Source organism: Schistocerca americana, chromosome 3 (genome assembly GCF_021461395.2).
Source record: "Schistocerca americana isolate TAMUIC-IGC-003095 chromosome 3, iqSchAmer2.1, whole genome shotgun sequence".
Classification (NCBI taxonomy): Eukaryota; Metazoa; Arthropoda; class Insecta; order Orthoptera; family Acrididae; genus Schistocerca; species Schistocerca americana.
The window spans coordinates 530,465,128-530,481,820 of record NC_060121.1 but is presented as its reverse complement, the minus strand read 5'-3'; the positions used below and the strand labels follow the sequence as shown (position 1 = coordinate 530,481,820).

Here is a 16,693-nt window from a genome sequence, read left to right as displayed (position 1 = left end):
TAAGAATGGTTTGGGCTTGCTATTCTTATGGGAATCGTAAAAAGAGAGAGAGAGAGAGAGAGAGGCAAGGATTGATGATTATTGGTCAACGAATCCGTTGATACAAGCACCGATATTTCACAAAACGATATCCCGCAACCGATTCAGACAAATATTTCCATTTTTACATTTTTCTGATAACAGCAATAAACTGGATAATCCCGACTGGCTTTTCAAAGTGCAATTTGTAATTATTATTCCAAAAAGTTTAAAGAAACTTTTAATCTAAGTCAAAACATCTCAATTGACGAAGGTATGATACCGTGGCATGGCTGGTTAAATTTTAAAGCTTACAATCTGTCGAAAATTACGAAATATGGTGTACTGATTGGGATGCTGTGTGGTTTGAGTATGGGGTACATTTCCTCATTCAAGATATATTCCGGCACTGGACAGCCTGTAGTAAAAACAGTGATGGAACTATTGACACCTTCTTATGGAAAGTGGCCTCACCTCTACATGGATAATTATTATAATTGCGTAGAACTTGCAGAGAAGTTACTTGAAAAGAAAATTCAAGTTTGTGGAACGATACGGCAGAGTAGAGGGTTTCCGGAAAAATTAAAGTGTGCAAAAGTCAATGTGTTTGAAGCTTGTCATCAACAGAAAGGTGTACTCGCATGGGTATGGAGAGCTCCAAAAACTAAAATGATACAAATAATCTCTACAGTACATAACACCTCTTTGACTGACACTCAAAGAAAATGTAGAAAAACTAATTACACAAAAAAAAACCTGAAATATATGAAAGGAGCGGATCGGACAGACCAATATTTGAGTTATTACCCTGTATACAGAAAAACTATAAAATGGTCAAAAAAAGTTTGCGTGTACCTCTTTAATTGCAAATTCTGTACATGCCAGTATTTCAGTACAGAACACGAGTGTCTCAAATTTCACGTTTTTTTTATTGAAAGTGTGTGATTCATGGATAAAAGACCATGTACCTGCTTCTGAGCAAAACTTGGAAATTGCCACTACGTCGCGTACGTCTCATCATGGTCTGGTGGACAGACTTTCCGATGACATAAAGCAACACCAACTAATACTTATTTCCAAAACGAGTAAACAAAAACAATGAAACTGCCATGTATGTTCCAAAATCAAAAAAGGACAACAAACAACTTAATGTGCAAGTTTTGTGGAGTTGTGTTACATCTTGGAGACTGTTTTGCTGCATATCATATGAAAGAGAAATACTAAGCACCAAAGATGCAAATAAACAAATATATGAAACAAACACATTTTGTATTTATTTACATATGTATATCTTCGAAATTTCATGAAAGTAGGGGAAAAGGGTTGAGAACTTATGAGAACTAACAATGAGATTAGTAAAACTTAACAATTTATAATCTCCTGATAATGTCAAGAATGGCTGGCAACAAGCCAAGTAATCTGAATTATTGCTGCTGGCGCCTAGCGAATAAACTTGTATAAGACTTGCTGACGGCAAAGAGTTAATCTTGTCAGCAACTTGGGTGCATGAGCTGGTAAGCTGATTGTGCAATCATTCTCTTACTTGTTGGCTCTTGCTATCTTCGGAATTGTGTGGATGGTGTTTCTCCAAAAAGCCTGATGACGGTTTGATGCGTCTCATAGATTCTACGCACCAGTGTGAATAGTCGTTGTGTTGCCACTTCCCCCACAGATTTTAGAAATTCCAATGGAATGTCATTTATCCTCTGCCTTATTTGATCTTAAGGCTTCCAAAGCTCTTTTAAATTCTGATTCTAAAACTGGATCTATATCTCCTCTAAATCATTTCCTGTTTCTTCTTCTATAAAGCAGACAAGTGTTCCTCTCAGAGAGATCTTCAATGTAGTCTCTCCACCTGTCTGCTCTCACTGTGGATTTGACTGTGGAATTCCCATTGCACCTTTAATGTTACCACCCTTGCTTTTAGTTTCATGGAAGGCTGTTTTGACTTTTCTATATGCTGAGTCTGTTCTTCCAACAATCATTTCTTTTATGTTTCTTTACATCTTTTGTGCAGCCATTTTGCCTTAGCTTCCCTAGTCTTCCTGTTTATTTAATTCTTAAATTACTTGTATTTCTGTATTCCTGAATTTCCCTGCAAATTTTTGTACCTCCTCCTTCCTCCAGTCAGCTGAATTATTTCTTCTGTTATCCATCGTTTCTTTGCAGCTACCTTCCTTGTGACTACAGTTTTCTTTCCAACTTCCCTGATTGCTCTTTTTAGAGATGTCAATTCCTTTTCAACTGAACTGCGTACTGAGCTATTCCTGATTGCAGTATCTATAGCTGAAGAGAACTTCAAGCGTCTCTCTTCATTCCTTAGTACTTCCGCATCCCACTTCCCTGCATATTGATTCTTCGTGACTAATCTCTTAAAACTTCAGCCTACTCTTCAACACTACTACATTGGGCTCTGAGTTTATATCCTGGGTACACCTTACAATCCAGTATCTGATATTGGAATCTCTGTCTGACCATGATGGAATTTATCTGAAATCTTCCTGTTTCTACCGATGTTTTCGGACTACACCTCCTCCTCTTGTAATTCTTGAACAGAGTATTCAGTGTTGGTAGCTGAAATTTATTGCAGAACTCAATTAGCTTTCTCCTCTCTCTCATGCCTACGTGAAGCCCATATTCTTCTGTAAAACTTTATTCTGCTCCCTCCCTCACAACTGCATTCCAGTCCCCCATGACTAATTAGAGTTTCATCTCACTTTAAGTACTGAATTACCCATTCAGTATCCTCATATACTTCTCTCTCTCTCTCCATTGTCTGTGACATCAGCATGTATACCTGAACTAATGCTGTTGGAGTTGGTTTGCTGTCCATTCTGATGTGAACAACCCTATCACTGAATTGTTCACAGAAACTCACTCTCTGCGCTGCCTTCCTATTCATAATGAATCCTACTCCCATTATACCATTTTCTGGTGCTGTTGATATTATGCTGTACTCATCTGACCAGAAATCCTTGCCTTCTTTCCATTTCACATCACTGAGCCCTACTATATCTAGATTGAGCCTTTGTATTTCCCTTTTCAGATTTTATAGCTTCTCTACCACATTCAAACTTCTGACATTCCATGCCTCAGCTCATAGAATGTTACCCTTTTGTTGGCTATTCGATCTTTTTGTCATGGTTTTCTTCCCTTTGGCAGACCCCTTCCAGATGTTCGAATGGGGGACCAGTCCAGAATCTTTTGCCAATAGGGAGATTATCATGAAATTTTTTCAGTTACAGGCCATATGTCCTTTGGATACATATTGTCTGTTAAATGCAGTGGTTTCCATTCTCTTCCACATCTTCACACCATTGATCATTGCTTATTCTTCCACATTTAGGGAGAATTTCCCACCCCAAGGGCAAAAGAGTGCCCTGAACCTGTCTGTTACTCTGCCACCCTTGATAAGGTAATTGGCATAATAAGGGTGACTTCTTATGCCAGAAGTCTTTGGCTGACAATGCTGATGATTTTTATTCAGAATTTAACCATTGATGGCATTCGAACCTGAGGCTGAGGACATTCTGATTTTTAATCAAAGACACTACCCCTAGACCATGGTTGTGTAGTTACTACTTATATAGCTTTATTTATGGCAAGGCACAATTCGGGCTGTTATCCGTCATATTTTACTAAAGAGAATTAGGTAGCGATAGTGAAAGGCAGTGGGAATAGTCTTGTGGACTGTGCTTGTGGTATAGCCAGTGGCTTGGATATAAATGCTGCTCAAATTAAGTTCGCTAACGTTCACTTTGTACAGTTGTTCTGCTGTGATGCTTGTTAGTATGGCACTTGAGAGGGTGCTGATAAGTGCTAACAGTGCACACATTTTGGAGGTGCCTGTTGAGAGTATTTGTAGTTCAATCTACACTACACATATCCTATACCTGAATAGGATAAGTGACAGTATAATAGGTAGATCTGGACTCACTCAAGGCCAAATTATGGTTACTCTGTGTAGAAAGCCTAAAATGTTTTCAGTATGAAGTCAGGTAGGACATTCGAAAGATCCTTTAATGCTAGAAGTATGTTCAGTAAATTGGGAGTGCAGATCAGAAGGTACAGTAAGCTCGCTTTCTCAAAATATTAGGGCAATTAAAGATAGAGTACACGAATTGCTAATAGATCATGGCAAAGATTATCTACATCTCCAAGCATTATTTATGCAGAGAAGAAATACTATGGCTACCTCTAGAGGGGTACATATTACCTGATTCTTGTGCAAGGAGTTCATTGTAGAAGCGGGAGTAGCCATTTCTGCCAAGTGTAATATTTCATTTAAAAGAGTTGACTTATCAAAAAACTGTAGACATCAAATATTTAAAGGCTGTGCAGAAGTGTTTGAATTTTAAAGGAAATAGTTCTTAAGAAAGACATGAAGCTGATTTTGTATAGGGATTTCAATATAAAGTTTTCGGGTGGCTCTCCAGAGAAAAGAATGTTAATGTTCTTAATTGACTCTCAAAGCCTGTTACAGGTTGTGTACAAAGATTTATTTAATTGCACTCCCAAGTTCCGATAGTCAGTAAATTAAAGATAAGTGTACATAAAAAATTATTTTATTACAAAATGTTTCATACATTTAGTGTTATTTTTCAATGAAATCACTGTAACGATTGAGGCATTTGTCATACCTTTGTGTAAGCTTTCCCATACCCTCTTCACAAAATGTTGCCACCAATATTGAAATAAATCTCCACAAAGTTTTTTGTAGCCTAAATGTTCAATAATGATAAGAGTGCAGAGAAGATATTGAAACTGCCATAAATTTTATAAACAAGGGACTAATTGTGGACCTACAGTTTTCTCTCACCATGTGTCAACTTGTTGAACAAATTTGTGTATTGCATTCTTGACCCATTTCATCATATGTAGCAGTTCAGCCACCATTAAATTTTTGATGCCATTGATGCACAACACCATCTCTTGTGAAATTTTCTCCTTACACACAGCTCATTCTTAGATGAATTTCTGCTGCACTGTATCCTTCTGCTGGTGTGAAATGAATAATGCGTTGTAGCTCACGTTTGCCAGGAACATCAGTTGATGTGATTGTTTTTATTTGACTACAGCTCAGCACAGACCGAATTCTTAAACTTTAGCAATAACAGAACGCTTTGTGGGAAATACACAGTTACGTAGTGTGCCCAAAATGTGCTTGCAGCTCGCCTAACATTTGTGCTTTGCAGTAAGAGATTGGTGGGGGAGGGGGGGGACACCTCGTATTTTCCAACTAGAGTTCTAGGATACAGACGTACAATCATTGACAATACCTCTTGTTGAAGGATGTAGTGTGGGAAAAATTAATAATGGCATGTCAGGTTGTGATGAACAGGTGACAATATGAGGGTGTGTAAATCCCCCTCCCCACCAAATTGTTTACCTTATCCCCTTCAAAATATTTCCATTGCAACTAATACATATGTTCCACCAGTGCTTCCACATTTTTATCTTTGCTTCTCTAGTGTTGTCAAATTGGTATCCTTTCATGCCCCTTGTCATGTGTGGAAACAGAAATAGTCACACGGAGCAACGTCAGGCTAGTAAGGTGTGTGCGCTCCAGCAGAACCATGCCTTTCTTAGCCAAAAACTAACAGAGATGGTCATATGTGCGGGTACATTGAAGTGATGGAATAACTGGTCTCCTGTCAGCCAAAAATTGGGTCATCTTTGATTAACACTCTTGCACAATCTTCCTAAAACTTTCAAATAAAAGGTTTGATGTACAGTGTGACCTGTGGGAACAAACTCTGAATGAATTTCACCCTTGACATCAGAAAAGCAAATCAGCGTTGTTTTGATGTTTGATTTGACTTGATGACTTTTTTTCTTTGGACAGGGTGACGATGAGGTCTCCCATTGGCTGGACTGTTGTTTTAAAGCACAGTGTGTTTCAACTCAACATTCCTTTCAATTCTCAGTCAGAACCCGAGGAACAAACTTGGCAGCAATGCTTTTCATTCCCCAATCTTCCGTGAAAATTCGCTGAACCGAGCTCCAAGACAACCACCTAATCTCTGACAGTTGATCAGTTGTCTGTCGACAGTCCGTGAGCACAAGCTGTCAAATTTTTTCAATATTTTCTTCCATTTGGGCAGTTGATGGACGTTCAAAATGAGGTTTGTCATCAATTGACGTGGCGCCATTTTTAAATCAACCAACTTGAGTTTTTCCCATAGCGCCATCTTGGTAAGCTGTTTTCAACATTAAAACAGTTTCAGCAGCATTTTTACCAAGTAGAAAACAAAATTTCACAGCTGCACATCGTTCACTTAACTTGCCGTCATAAAACACCAAACAAGAACAAAACAGCGTTAGCAAAAGCTATCGCTGCAGATGATCAGAACAAGCCAGGTTGATAAATCAGGCTGCAGTGAACTGGCAGTGAGTTGCGCTATACACACCTAGCAGCAGAAATGTGTATTATACAAGCTCCGCTCACTGCAGCGTGATTCTGGTTTTCTTTTTTGGGGGGTAGGGTGATGGCAGCAGTTACCCCCCTTGTACTGTGCCAATGGTCTTGCTGCAGTGGTAACACCAGTTCACATCAGATCACCAAACTATAGTGCTGTTGGTCTTGGCTAGCATTTGTATAGGTGGCAAGCCGGTTCCACTCAGCCCTTGTGTGGCCAGTTGAGGAGCAACTTGATTGTGAACTAGTGACCCCCATCACAAAAACTGACATTGGCCAGGAGAGTGGTGTGCTGACCATATGCCCATGCCCCTCCATAGTAACATCCAGTTTATGCGCACTGGCCGGGGATGACGCGGCGGTCGTCAGTACCGTTAGGCCTTCTGCGGCGTGTTTGGACGGAATTTTGGACGGAATTTAGTTTTAGATTAGTCTTATCCCATAGTAGTTAGCAAAGATTTAGAGATAAGGGCCCACTTGACATTTAAAGCCAATCTCAGAAGGAAACTTAGCAAGATGTCTACAATACAGACAACTTGAATAATGTATGAAATATATTTCTTCAAACCTTTGTCACCTTCTTTGATAGCAGTTTCCCACAAAAAAATTGCAGGCAGACTTGCAGTACTAATGAGCAACCGATGTGAGTAACCAGTGACATTAGAATGTCATGTAGGAGGAAACAGAAACTGAATCGCAATATGAAGGACAGCCAGACCCCAGTAACAGTTTCACTTCAGTCTACACTGCAAAGTGCTGAGGAATGTTATCAGACATGCTAAAAGAATGCACTGCATCAAGAGAATAAATAGCTCTCAGAATAAAGGAAACAAGCAAATATGGAATGGAATTAACATCCTTAAAGAGTAAAGACTCCCATGCCTTTGATGAAATTTGAAGTAGGATTGTGAACATCAGTGTACCAAACATTAGTTTTCTATAGTTTGATTTAAAGTAGTTGTCACTTGACGTTTGCGCTGCGAAGTTGCGGCGTTGTCACGTCAAGCACTGGCTGGAGGCAGTCTCCTCAGCGCATCGCTACCCCCGGCGATAGAAAATCGTTCTGTAAGTAAAAAATTTCAAACCCACATATGATGTATATCTCTACAATGTCTCTCAATCTGTCAAATATCTATTCTTAATTTTAATTAGGACAAGAGTTACGTTATTTTGTTTGAAACAATTTAAATTCTCGATTTCGCAAACAGCTTCTAACTTATCACGTCGTTACTGAAAAACTATTGTTGTCACAGCAAAATATTTTTTTTCCATTAATTACCAAAGTAATGCACTCGGCAAAGAATCCTTAAAAGTTTTCGTAGTGCATTACGTTTCCTGTATATAAATTTCTGAAAACAACGTTTTTAAGCAACCCTATCAGTACTGAGTTCGAAACAAGTATGACGTTTAAAATCTCTCTCTCCTATAAATATTATGTAAATATTTTGAAATTTACGTACAGTATCGGTCTCAGTTGTGTCTATAAGCATATCAAATATCTTTTCTTAATTTTAATTAGGGCCGTTGTTACATTAACTATTGATTTGTGAGAAATTTTCACTTCCGTAAAAGTTTTCTTCTTTAGACTGCAAATCTCAAAAGCTCTTACACAAATTGAATAACATCTTGGTGTATATACAAAATGAAATAGAATTAAAATTCAGTCTAACTTACAGTAAGGAGATGACGAGAGCTGACCAAACAGTCTCACAACAAGAATAAGAATTAATCGAAATAAATTCACAAACACAATATTTAATGGCAGTAAGTACAGTACACACTAATCAGACAATGCGAAAACACCGCTTAATTCAGAGTCAGAGTCAGTGGAACTATCCGTGTCGCTGCTCGTATTGACAGATATAATCAAGTCTTCGACACTTTGTTGTAAGATATCTTCATTGTTCCGTGCGTCCTGTATCACTCCTTCTGCCAGTCTTCCGATGTCACAATTTCAACTGCCTCTTTCAAAAGGCGTTGCACTTCGGTTAACGTGAATTTCTTATTTTCTGCAGCAATATGTCGTTTAACCTGAGCCCATATCAGCTCTATTGCGTTGAAATGGCAATGGAAAGGAGGCAATCTGAGCACTTTATGCCTGCAATTTTTTGCTACTTCATCCACAATGTAAATAGAGTTCTTTGGCTTGTGTTGCGATACAAGTTCTAATAATTATGCCCTTGTCAAATTACTGTCGAACTGTACCTTATGTTTCTGTAACCAGCTAACAATGTCGTTTTTCCTCGTTGCCTTTGTGGGTGCTTTATCTTGTATTACTGAGTGATATGGAGCGTTATCCATAATGATAGAGTTTTTTGTTAAGTTCTGGAGCGCACAGTCTTCAAACCATTTCACAAAAGTATTGTGGTTTGTCTCTTCGTGGTAGTCGGAGGTCTTATTTGAACTGAATAGCAGCAGACAATTTCGAATGAAACCTTTTGAATTTCCGGCATGTACTACAACTATCCTTTTTCCTCTGCCGATCGGAGCTGCCATACTACCGCTGATGGTACCGTCTGTCCAGCCTGTGTTTAAACTGTGTCCTACATTCACTCACGTTTCATCAAACCAAACGATATCATCAAAATTCGTCCCCACTAATTCTCTAAGAAAGTGGCATCGCCAGGCTGCAATATCTTAGCGTTCTATTAGTAACTTTCTGCCAGAGATTGATTTATAGCGGAATCCTAACATTTTCACAAGTCGTAACAAAGACGATTTACTACCATGGAACAGGTCAGCCGCTGTGAGGGTAGCATGTAGTTTTTTGTTTGTTGGATACTACTTCCTCGAATAAAATGCGTATATTTGACGACGAATTGCATCTTCCTGAAAGAGTCAAGTTTTGTGACCCTCTTCTCTAGTCGCCTCTTTTTCCCAGGTGTCTCCAATTTAGATGATTCACTTGAGCCTTCTTTCGTGAATTTCTCCTTGCAGATTCTTATTACTGATCGTTCATTAACTTGCAGAGCAGCTGCAGTTCACTCCACCACCTTATCCAAAGGAATGAGAGGCCCTCCTGCATCTCTCTCTCTCTCTCTCTCTCTCTCTCTCTCTCTCTCTCTCTCTCTCTCTCTCTCTCTTTCTCTCTCTCTCTCTCTCTTTTCTCTCTCTCTCTCTCTCTTTTCTCTCTCTCTCTCTCTCTCTCTCTCTTTCTCTCTCTCTCTCTCTCTCTCTCTTTTCTCTCTCTCTCTCTCTCTCTCTCTTTTCTCTCTCTCTCTCTCTCTCTCTCTCTTTTCTCTCTCTCTCAAAATAGCCCCTTAAGGAACATACGTATTCACGCGTATAACAACGCCATGTCCGCCACTTTTTGGAGGTTTCCGAGGAGTGTGTAGCCTCGGCCTCCCTCTCTTGCGACTGCTTTCATCAGACATCGTAAACATGCGAAACTATAAGTCACTCAAATCTCTCATCCGCACGTCTACAACAGCTCGCTAGGGACTGGCTGTCACAATGCCTTAGTCAGCTCAGCAGAGCGAAGTGGCAACGCAGTGGCAGCCGACGGCGCCAGCTGCCATTGGTTTATTGGTAGTGGGAGCCCTGCAGCCCGTTGCCTGTCAAGTGACAACTACTTTAAATCAGACTATAATTAGTCACCTGTTCAATGTATGTTTCAAGTTTGTTCAGTTTTCTGACAGATTGAAATAATGTTTAGTGAAACCATCTTATAAAAATGGCGAATGAAATAATGTAAAAAATTACCAGCCAGTTTCTTTGTTAAGTGTTTTCAAAAGTTTTCGATCAAATAATCTCAATTCACATAATTTGCTGCCAGACTCACAGTTTAGCTTTAGGAAAGGAGCAGAAACAGAAAATTCAGTTTTGTTTTGTGTGTGAGGCACTAACAGGGCTAAAAAGGAGATGGAGGACAAGAGGTGTTTTCTTTGGTTTAACAAAAACATTTATTTGTGGAATTCAACGGTATTTGGGAAAAAGTTCAGCAATGGTTCATTTCATATATGGAAAGTTGGAAGCAAAAGATTGTCCACCAGTGTTAACAAACAGGGAAGAGGCACGAATCTGACTAAGGTCATGTAAAATCTCGGAGTGCCACAGGGTTCTGTTCTGGGTCCATTGCTTTTCTTGATATACAGGGACCTGTCATGAAACATTACAGATGACATAAAATTGTTTTGTTTGCAGATCACAATTGCTACTCTGAAAGATATGAAATGTAATATAAATGATTTGGCTAGTAGAGAGGAATATCATCAGCATGTGGCTTACAGAGAATAGATTACCAGTTAATTGTATAAAATGGAATTCTCACATTTTCTGATACAGTACTCTTGTAAAAGCAAAATTTTACTGTCTGAAGTTGGTCATACAGTGAGTGAAGTTGACCATTTTAAATTGTTTGAAATGAAATGATGCTAGGTTGGTTGCTTTCCTGGAAGTGCCGAGATCTTATGCAGAAATGAGTGCTGCTACCTTCACCTTGGGAATGATCTTAATTGAAATTCAGAGGCTTGTTAACTTTGCTTACTTTTGCTCTGTTTTCTTGTGTGGTGTTATACTTTTGGACAGCTCTGTACAGTTGCCAGGAATATGCATAGCTCAGAAAAACTCTACCATCCCCACACATACATTATGTCATAGGACTTGTTATTCACAGTACTGACTCATTCAGAAGAAACTGCAACATTAATTCAGTGAATACTGCAGAGAAAAACAATATGTATTTGGATAACACTTCCTTACGCCTTGTACAAAAAGGTGTGTCCTGTTCATCGGGTTTCATTTTCAGCAGGCATCCAGCAGAACTGGGGGTGGGGGAGTGATAAACCCCAAGTATTCAAGTGAAAAGTTGAAAAGTTTCTTTGTGGCACCCTACTCCTATTCTGTACAGGAATTCCTTACTGACTGAGTCCATGATGAAGTCGTCGTGGGTACTGATGGATGGATAAATAAATAAAATAAATACAATATTTTCATTGGCTGCATTGTTAATGCTCGAGCTGCCTTTTTTTCTGTAACTTGTAGCTTCTTTTTTTCACATTTACATGTATAACAAACATACTTGTGGGTTCACTGATAACAGTGTAGCATGTTGAAAACCAAAATACATCTTGATATTAATAAAGCTATATGTAAAGGTAATGGTTGCTGTATTTCTTCAAGTAACCCATTGAGATACTTTGTGTTGAAGAAACATTACCAAAATACTTACATTTTTCTGAGCACTAGTAGTGGAATTGATGACGATTGTTTCTGAGGTAACAAACTTAAACGGGACAAATAACATAGTTGTGCTCTGTTACAGAAAAGCAATCCGGTTACACAGTTGTAGCAAAACTGTAAATACTGATTGAATTACTGTCTTAAAGTTGGCTTCTCAGTGGAAGCAGTGTTTTTTATGTTTTGTTTTTCTTCCGTTCAAGGAACATCCAACAGTAAACATTCATTTTTTAAGCAATGCCAAGAAAAGAAAGAAGAGATATTTCTACAAGAAAAAACTACTTCTGTTCACACAATGAGCAGGAGGAACAGACTGTCATTATCGAATAACCACAGCGTGCTGAATGAAATGGATCTGTCCTCCTCGGAAGCAGAGACCAGTGCAGTGTCACAGATAACTCAAGTGATAGACAGTGAAACCACTCCAAGCTCAAAAGTCTACAAGAGCCCTGAGAAACTCAAAGCAAAAGGTAGTGAAAATTAAATGTGTTTTATGTCCTTTTGTTGTATTGAGTCTCTTTACTTCAGTCTTCTCCTTCTACTACTTCTTTGCTTTTACTTGTTGACTTTCCTAAGCCTTTCTGAATATTGTTTCCTATTATCTTGTTATCATTCAGTTACTTGATTCATAATATAAATACGAATTTTTAGTAACTGAGTTCTGTTTTTCACTTAGAGTGTTTGAGATTGGCACCAGTTTTCACAAAGAAAACGACAAAAAAACTGAAACCAGATGCAGACAGTATCTTGGCAAAAAAGTCGTTTTTAGAAAGTGGAGTACCCGAAACACTCAAGAAGACTGTAGAACTGAGTCGCCTGTAAGTATTTCAGATCTTGATGTATGTTAAAACTAATAACATCTTAAGTTTGTTTACATGATGCTTGTTGATTCTTCAACATTTCAGCTATGCTGTGATGGTTATCTTTTTATCCCTTCCATTATTCATGGGCAGTCAATGAGAGATTGAGGTTAAATGTTCTTGATCCACCATAGAAAGACTTGTGTTTATGCCTCAGATTTACTTCTTTTTCTGTGTAGTAGATTAGATTAATACTTGTTCCATAGATCATGAATACGACACTTCGTAATGATGTGGAACGTGTCAGGTTAATAAAAGATGTCTGTACAAGATATTACATTACACAAATTATTGTATGACACTAATGTTTAAGTTGGTTTTTTTCCCCTCCCTTAATTTGTATCTAAAAATTCAGCCAATGAGTAGGAGGAGTTGTCAACTAGAAATTCTTTTAATTTATTTTTAAATTTTGGTTGGCTATCTGTCAGGCTTTTGATGCTGTTTGGTAGGTGACCAAAGACTTTTGTGGCAGCATAATTTACCCCTTTCTGTGCCAAAGTCAGATTTAACCGTGCATAGTGAAGATCATCCTTTCTCCTGGTGTTATAGCTATGCACACTGCTATTACTTTTGAACTGGGTTGGATTATTAACAACAAATTTCATAAGTGAATATATATACTGTGAGGATCCCTAGATCCTTAAATAGATGTCTGCAGGATGACCGTGGGTGGGCACCAGCAATTATTCTTATTACACGTTTTTGAACAATGAATACTTTCTACTCAACGATGAATTACCCCAGAATGTGATGCCATACGAAAGCAGTGAATGAAAGTAGGCATAGTAAGCTAATTTACTGAGATTCTTATCACTAAAATTTGCAATAACCCTAATAGTATACGTAGCTGAAATCAGACGTTTCAGCAGACCATCAATGTGTTGCTTCCAGTTTAACCTCTCATCAATGGACACACCTAAAAATTTTGAAAATTCTACCTTAGCTTCTGTTCAAAGTCTATATTTATTATTGGAGTTGTGCCATTTACTGTACGGAACTGTATATGCAGTGTTTTATCAAAATTTAAAGAGAGTCCATTTGCTGAGAACCACTTAATAATTTAGTGAAAAACCTCATTTACAATTACATCACTTAGTTCTTGGTTTTTGGATGTTATTACTATACTTGTATCATCAGCAAAAAGAACTAACTTTGCATCTTCATCAATGTGGAATGGTAAGTCATCAATGTATATCAAGAACAGTAAAGGACCTAAGACCGAACCCTGTGGGACCCCGTACCTGCTAGCCCCCCAGTTTGAGGAATCAGCTGTTGTTTTAACATTACATGAACCACTTATTTCAACTTTCTGCGTTCTTCCAGTTAAGTATGAATTAAACCGCTTGTGCACTGCCCCCCTCAAACCATAATGATTTAGCTTATCTAAAAGAATTCCATGATTTACACAATCAAAGGCCTTTGAGAGATCACAAAAAATACCAGTGGATGATGTCCGGTTATTCAGAGCATTTAATATTTGATCAGTGAAAGCGTATATAGCATTTTCTGTTGAAAAGCCTTTCTGAAAACCAAACTCACATTTTGTTAGTACTTTATTTTTACAAATATGGGAGGCTACTCTTGAATACATTACTTTCTCAAAAATTTTTGATAGAGCTGTCAGAAGAGAGATTGGGTGGTAGTTGTTGACATCCGACGTATCCCCCTTTTTATGCAATGGTTTTACAATGGCATATTTCAGTCTATCGGGGAAAACACCCTGCTCCAAAGAGCTATTACATACGTGGCTGAGAATCCTACTTATCTATGGGGAACAAGCTTTAAGTACCTTGCTGGAAATGCCATCAATTCCGTAAGACCTTTTACTTTTCAGTGAGTTTATTATTTTACTGATTTCAGAGGGAGAGGTTGGTGGAAATACAGTTGTTTCAAACTGCACAGGTATGGCGTCTTCTATTAGTAGCCCTGCCTCTTCTAGTGAAGATCTAGATCGTATTTTCTCCACAACATGTAAAAAATGATTATTGCAAATATTTTCAATTTCTGATTGTTTGTTAGTACACTTGTCATTCAGTTTTATGGCACTAAAGTCTTCCTGTGCTCTTGGTTGCCCTGTTTCCCTTTCAGTAATATTCCAAATTGCTTTAATTTTATTATCAGAGTTACTGATCTCAGACATGATACACATGCTTCTGGACTTCTTAGTACCGCACAATAGTTTTTATAATATTGAACAATTTTGGGGTCAGTACTCCCTCTTGCTGTTAGATACAGTTCTCTTTTACGGTTGCAAGATATTCTTATTCCTTTAGTTAGCCAAGGGTTTTTTTTATATGTTTTCTTGGAATTATGTTTAACTATTTTCTTGGGAAAACAATTTTCAAATACCCTTAAAAATGTATCGTGAAATAAGTTATGTTTCAAGTTTGCATCGGGTTCCTTATACGGTTCATCCCAGTCTAGCTGCTGTAGGCTTTCCCTAAAGTTTGCAATATTTATATTGTTAATTGAACGCACTGCCTTGAAAATTCTGATTTGATATACTGCATGGAGCTATGTCATGTACTGTAACTAGCTGTGCACCATGATCTGAAAGACCATTCTCAACAGGATAAACATTTATGTCTTTAAACTTATCTTGGTCTATAAAAAAGTTATCTATCAATGTCCTGCTGTTCTTTGTTATCCGAGTAGGAAAATCAATGACGGAGCTCAAATTGAAAGAACTGAGTAATGCTACAAGGTCATTCTTCCTATTACACTCTTTCAGGGAATCAACATTGAAATCCCCACAAATGATAATTTGCTTCCCCCTGTCCGACAGATAGCACAACAAAGCATCAAAGTTTTCTAGAAATAGCTGGAAATTCCCTGAGGGAGACCTATACATTGTTACAATTATGAAAGCGGCATCATTTAGTTTTAGTTCAGTGGCACATGCTTCCATATGTTGCTCTACACAAAAATTTTTAGTTTCTAAATTTTTTACACTGTGGAAGCTTTTGACATATATGGCAACTCCTCCTCTCATCATATTATCTCTACTTACATGTGCAGCTAATTTGTACCCATTGATGCTAACCTTTTGCATATCAGTGACAATGTGATCCTCAGTCAGGCATAGTACATCTATTACATTCTCAGTTTCTATATCTTCTAAACAAAGCAGAAGCTCATCAATTTTATTCTTCAATCCCCCAATGTTTTGATGAAATATACTAACATTATTTTTCACTTTACTTTCGTGAGTATCTTGAACTTTTTTAACATCTTTAGTACTTGGCTGGCTGAGTTTCCCACTGGACACTGATCTTACACTAAAAAAGAGTTTCCACCATGAGATGTAGTTCCTCCCCCCTTTAAATATCCTGATATCAGCCCAGCCAGTTTACCCTTCCCTTTCTTGTTGAGGTGTAGGCCATCTATAGTATAGTCCCACCTACAGAGTGAATCAACAGGAACCACACCAATGTGTGACCCTGCACCATATCCAAGTAGCCGTTCCAACTCCAAATTAACTCTCCTGACAGAAGAGCTCAAATGAAGTCAGTCGTGGCACTCCAGAACCGACAAAAACCCAACACTGGTATGACTCGATGTTAATGCAATCTTTGCCAGGTCACACTCTATGCTGTACCCCGGATCTCTGTCAATACTGTTGCCCGGCCCACCCACAATAACCACGGTGTCTTCCTTAGTAAAGCCTCTACATAGTGAACCTAAATCCTCTGTAACCTGCCCCAGTCCAGCACTAGGTTTGAAAAAACTTGTGACCTGGTATTCTGACCCTAATTCATCCTGCAGAAGTTGGCCCACACTCCCTAGCATGCGAACTACCTAGCAACAAGACTTTCTTTCTCTCTGCAGACTTCCCTACATTCTTATTCAATTTGCTTCTGAAAGCTTGTTGAGCCCTGTCTACATCTACTTCTGTGAGAGGCTCATCAGTTTCTGACTGAGGCAACAGGTCAAAACTATTTTTTACATTAATAACAAAGCTGTCAGAAGAATTTCTTGGCCTGTTCCTTATGCCTGTTGCCACATTTTTAGGTCATTTTACTCTGTCCATCTTTTTCCAGGGACTATGTTTCGTTCCTCAAGTGCGATTCCAGAAGGCCTACAATGCATGCTTTGTCATAATCCCCACAGTGGATTCAGAAATTTTCCAGTCATGTCTTTTTATAAAATGTTTTTATTGCTTAAGATTTTATGCTGTGTTGTAAAGGTTAAATTAATTATTTGTATTGGTAGCACTGTC

At 38.3% G+C, this 16,693-nt stretch overlaps 1 protein-coding gene across 1 annotated transcript in view; it reads left to right on the top strand.

The window, feature by feature from the left end:
• Nucleotides 1-16,693, top strand: part of LOC124605530 (ATPase family AAA domain-containing protein 5) — an 88,371-nt gene that overhangs the window by 10,853 nt on the left and 60,825 nt on the right. Inside the window, exons 2-3 of the mRNA XM_047137278.1 lie at nt 11,818-12,084; nt 12,291-12,432. Coding sequence (XP_046993234.1) covers nt 11,818-12,084; nt 12,291-12,432 — 409 coding nt within the window. The remainder of the gene's footprint in view (nt 1-11,817; nt 12,085-12,290; nt 12,433-16,693) is intronic.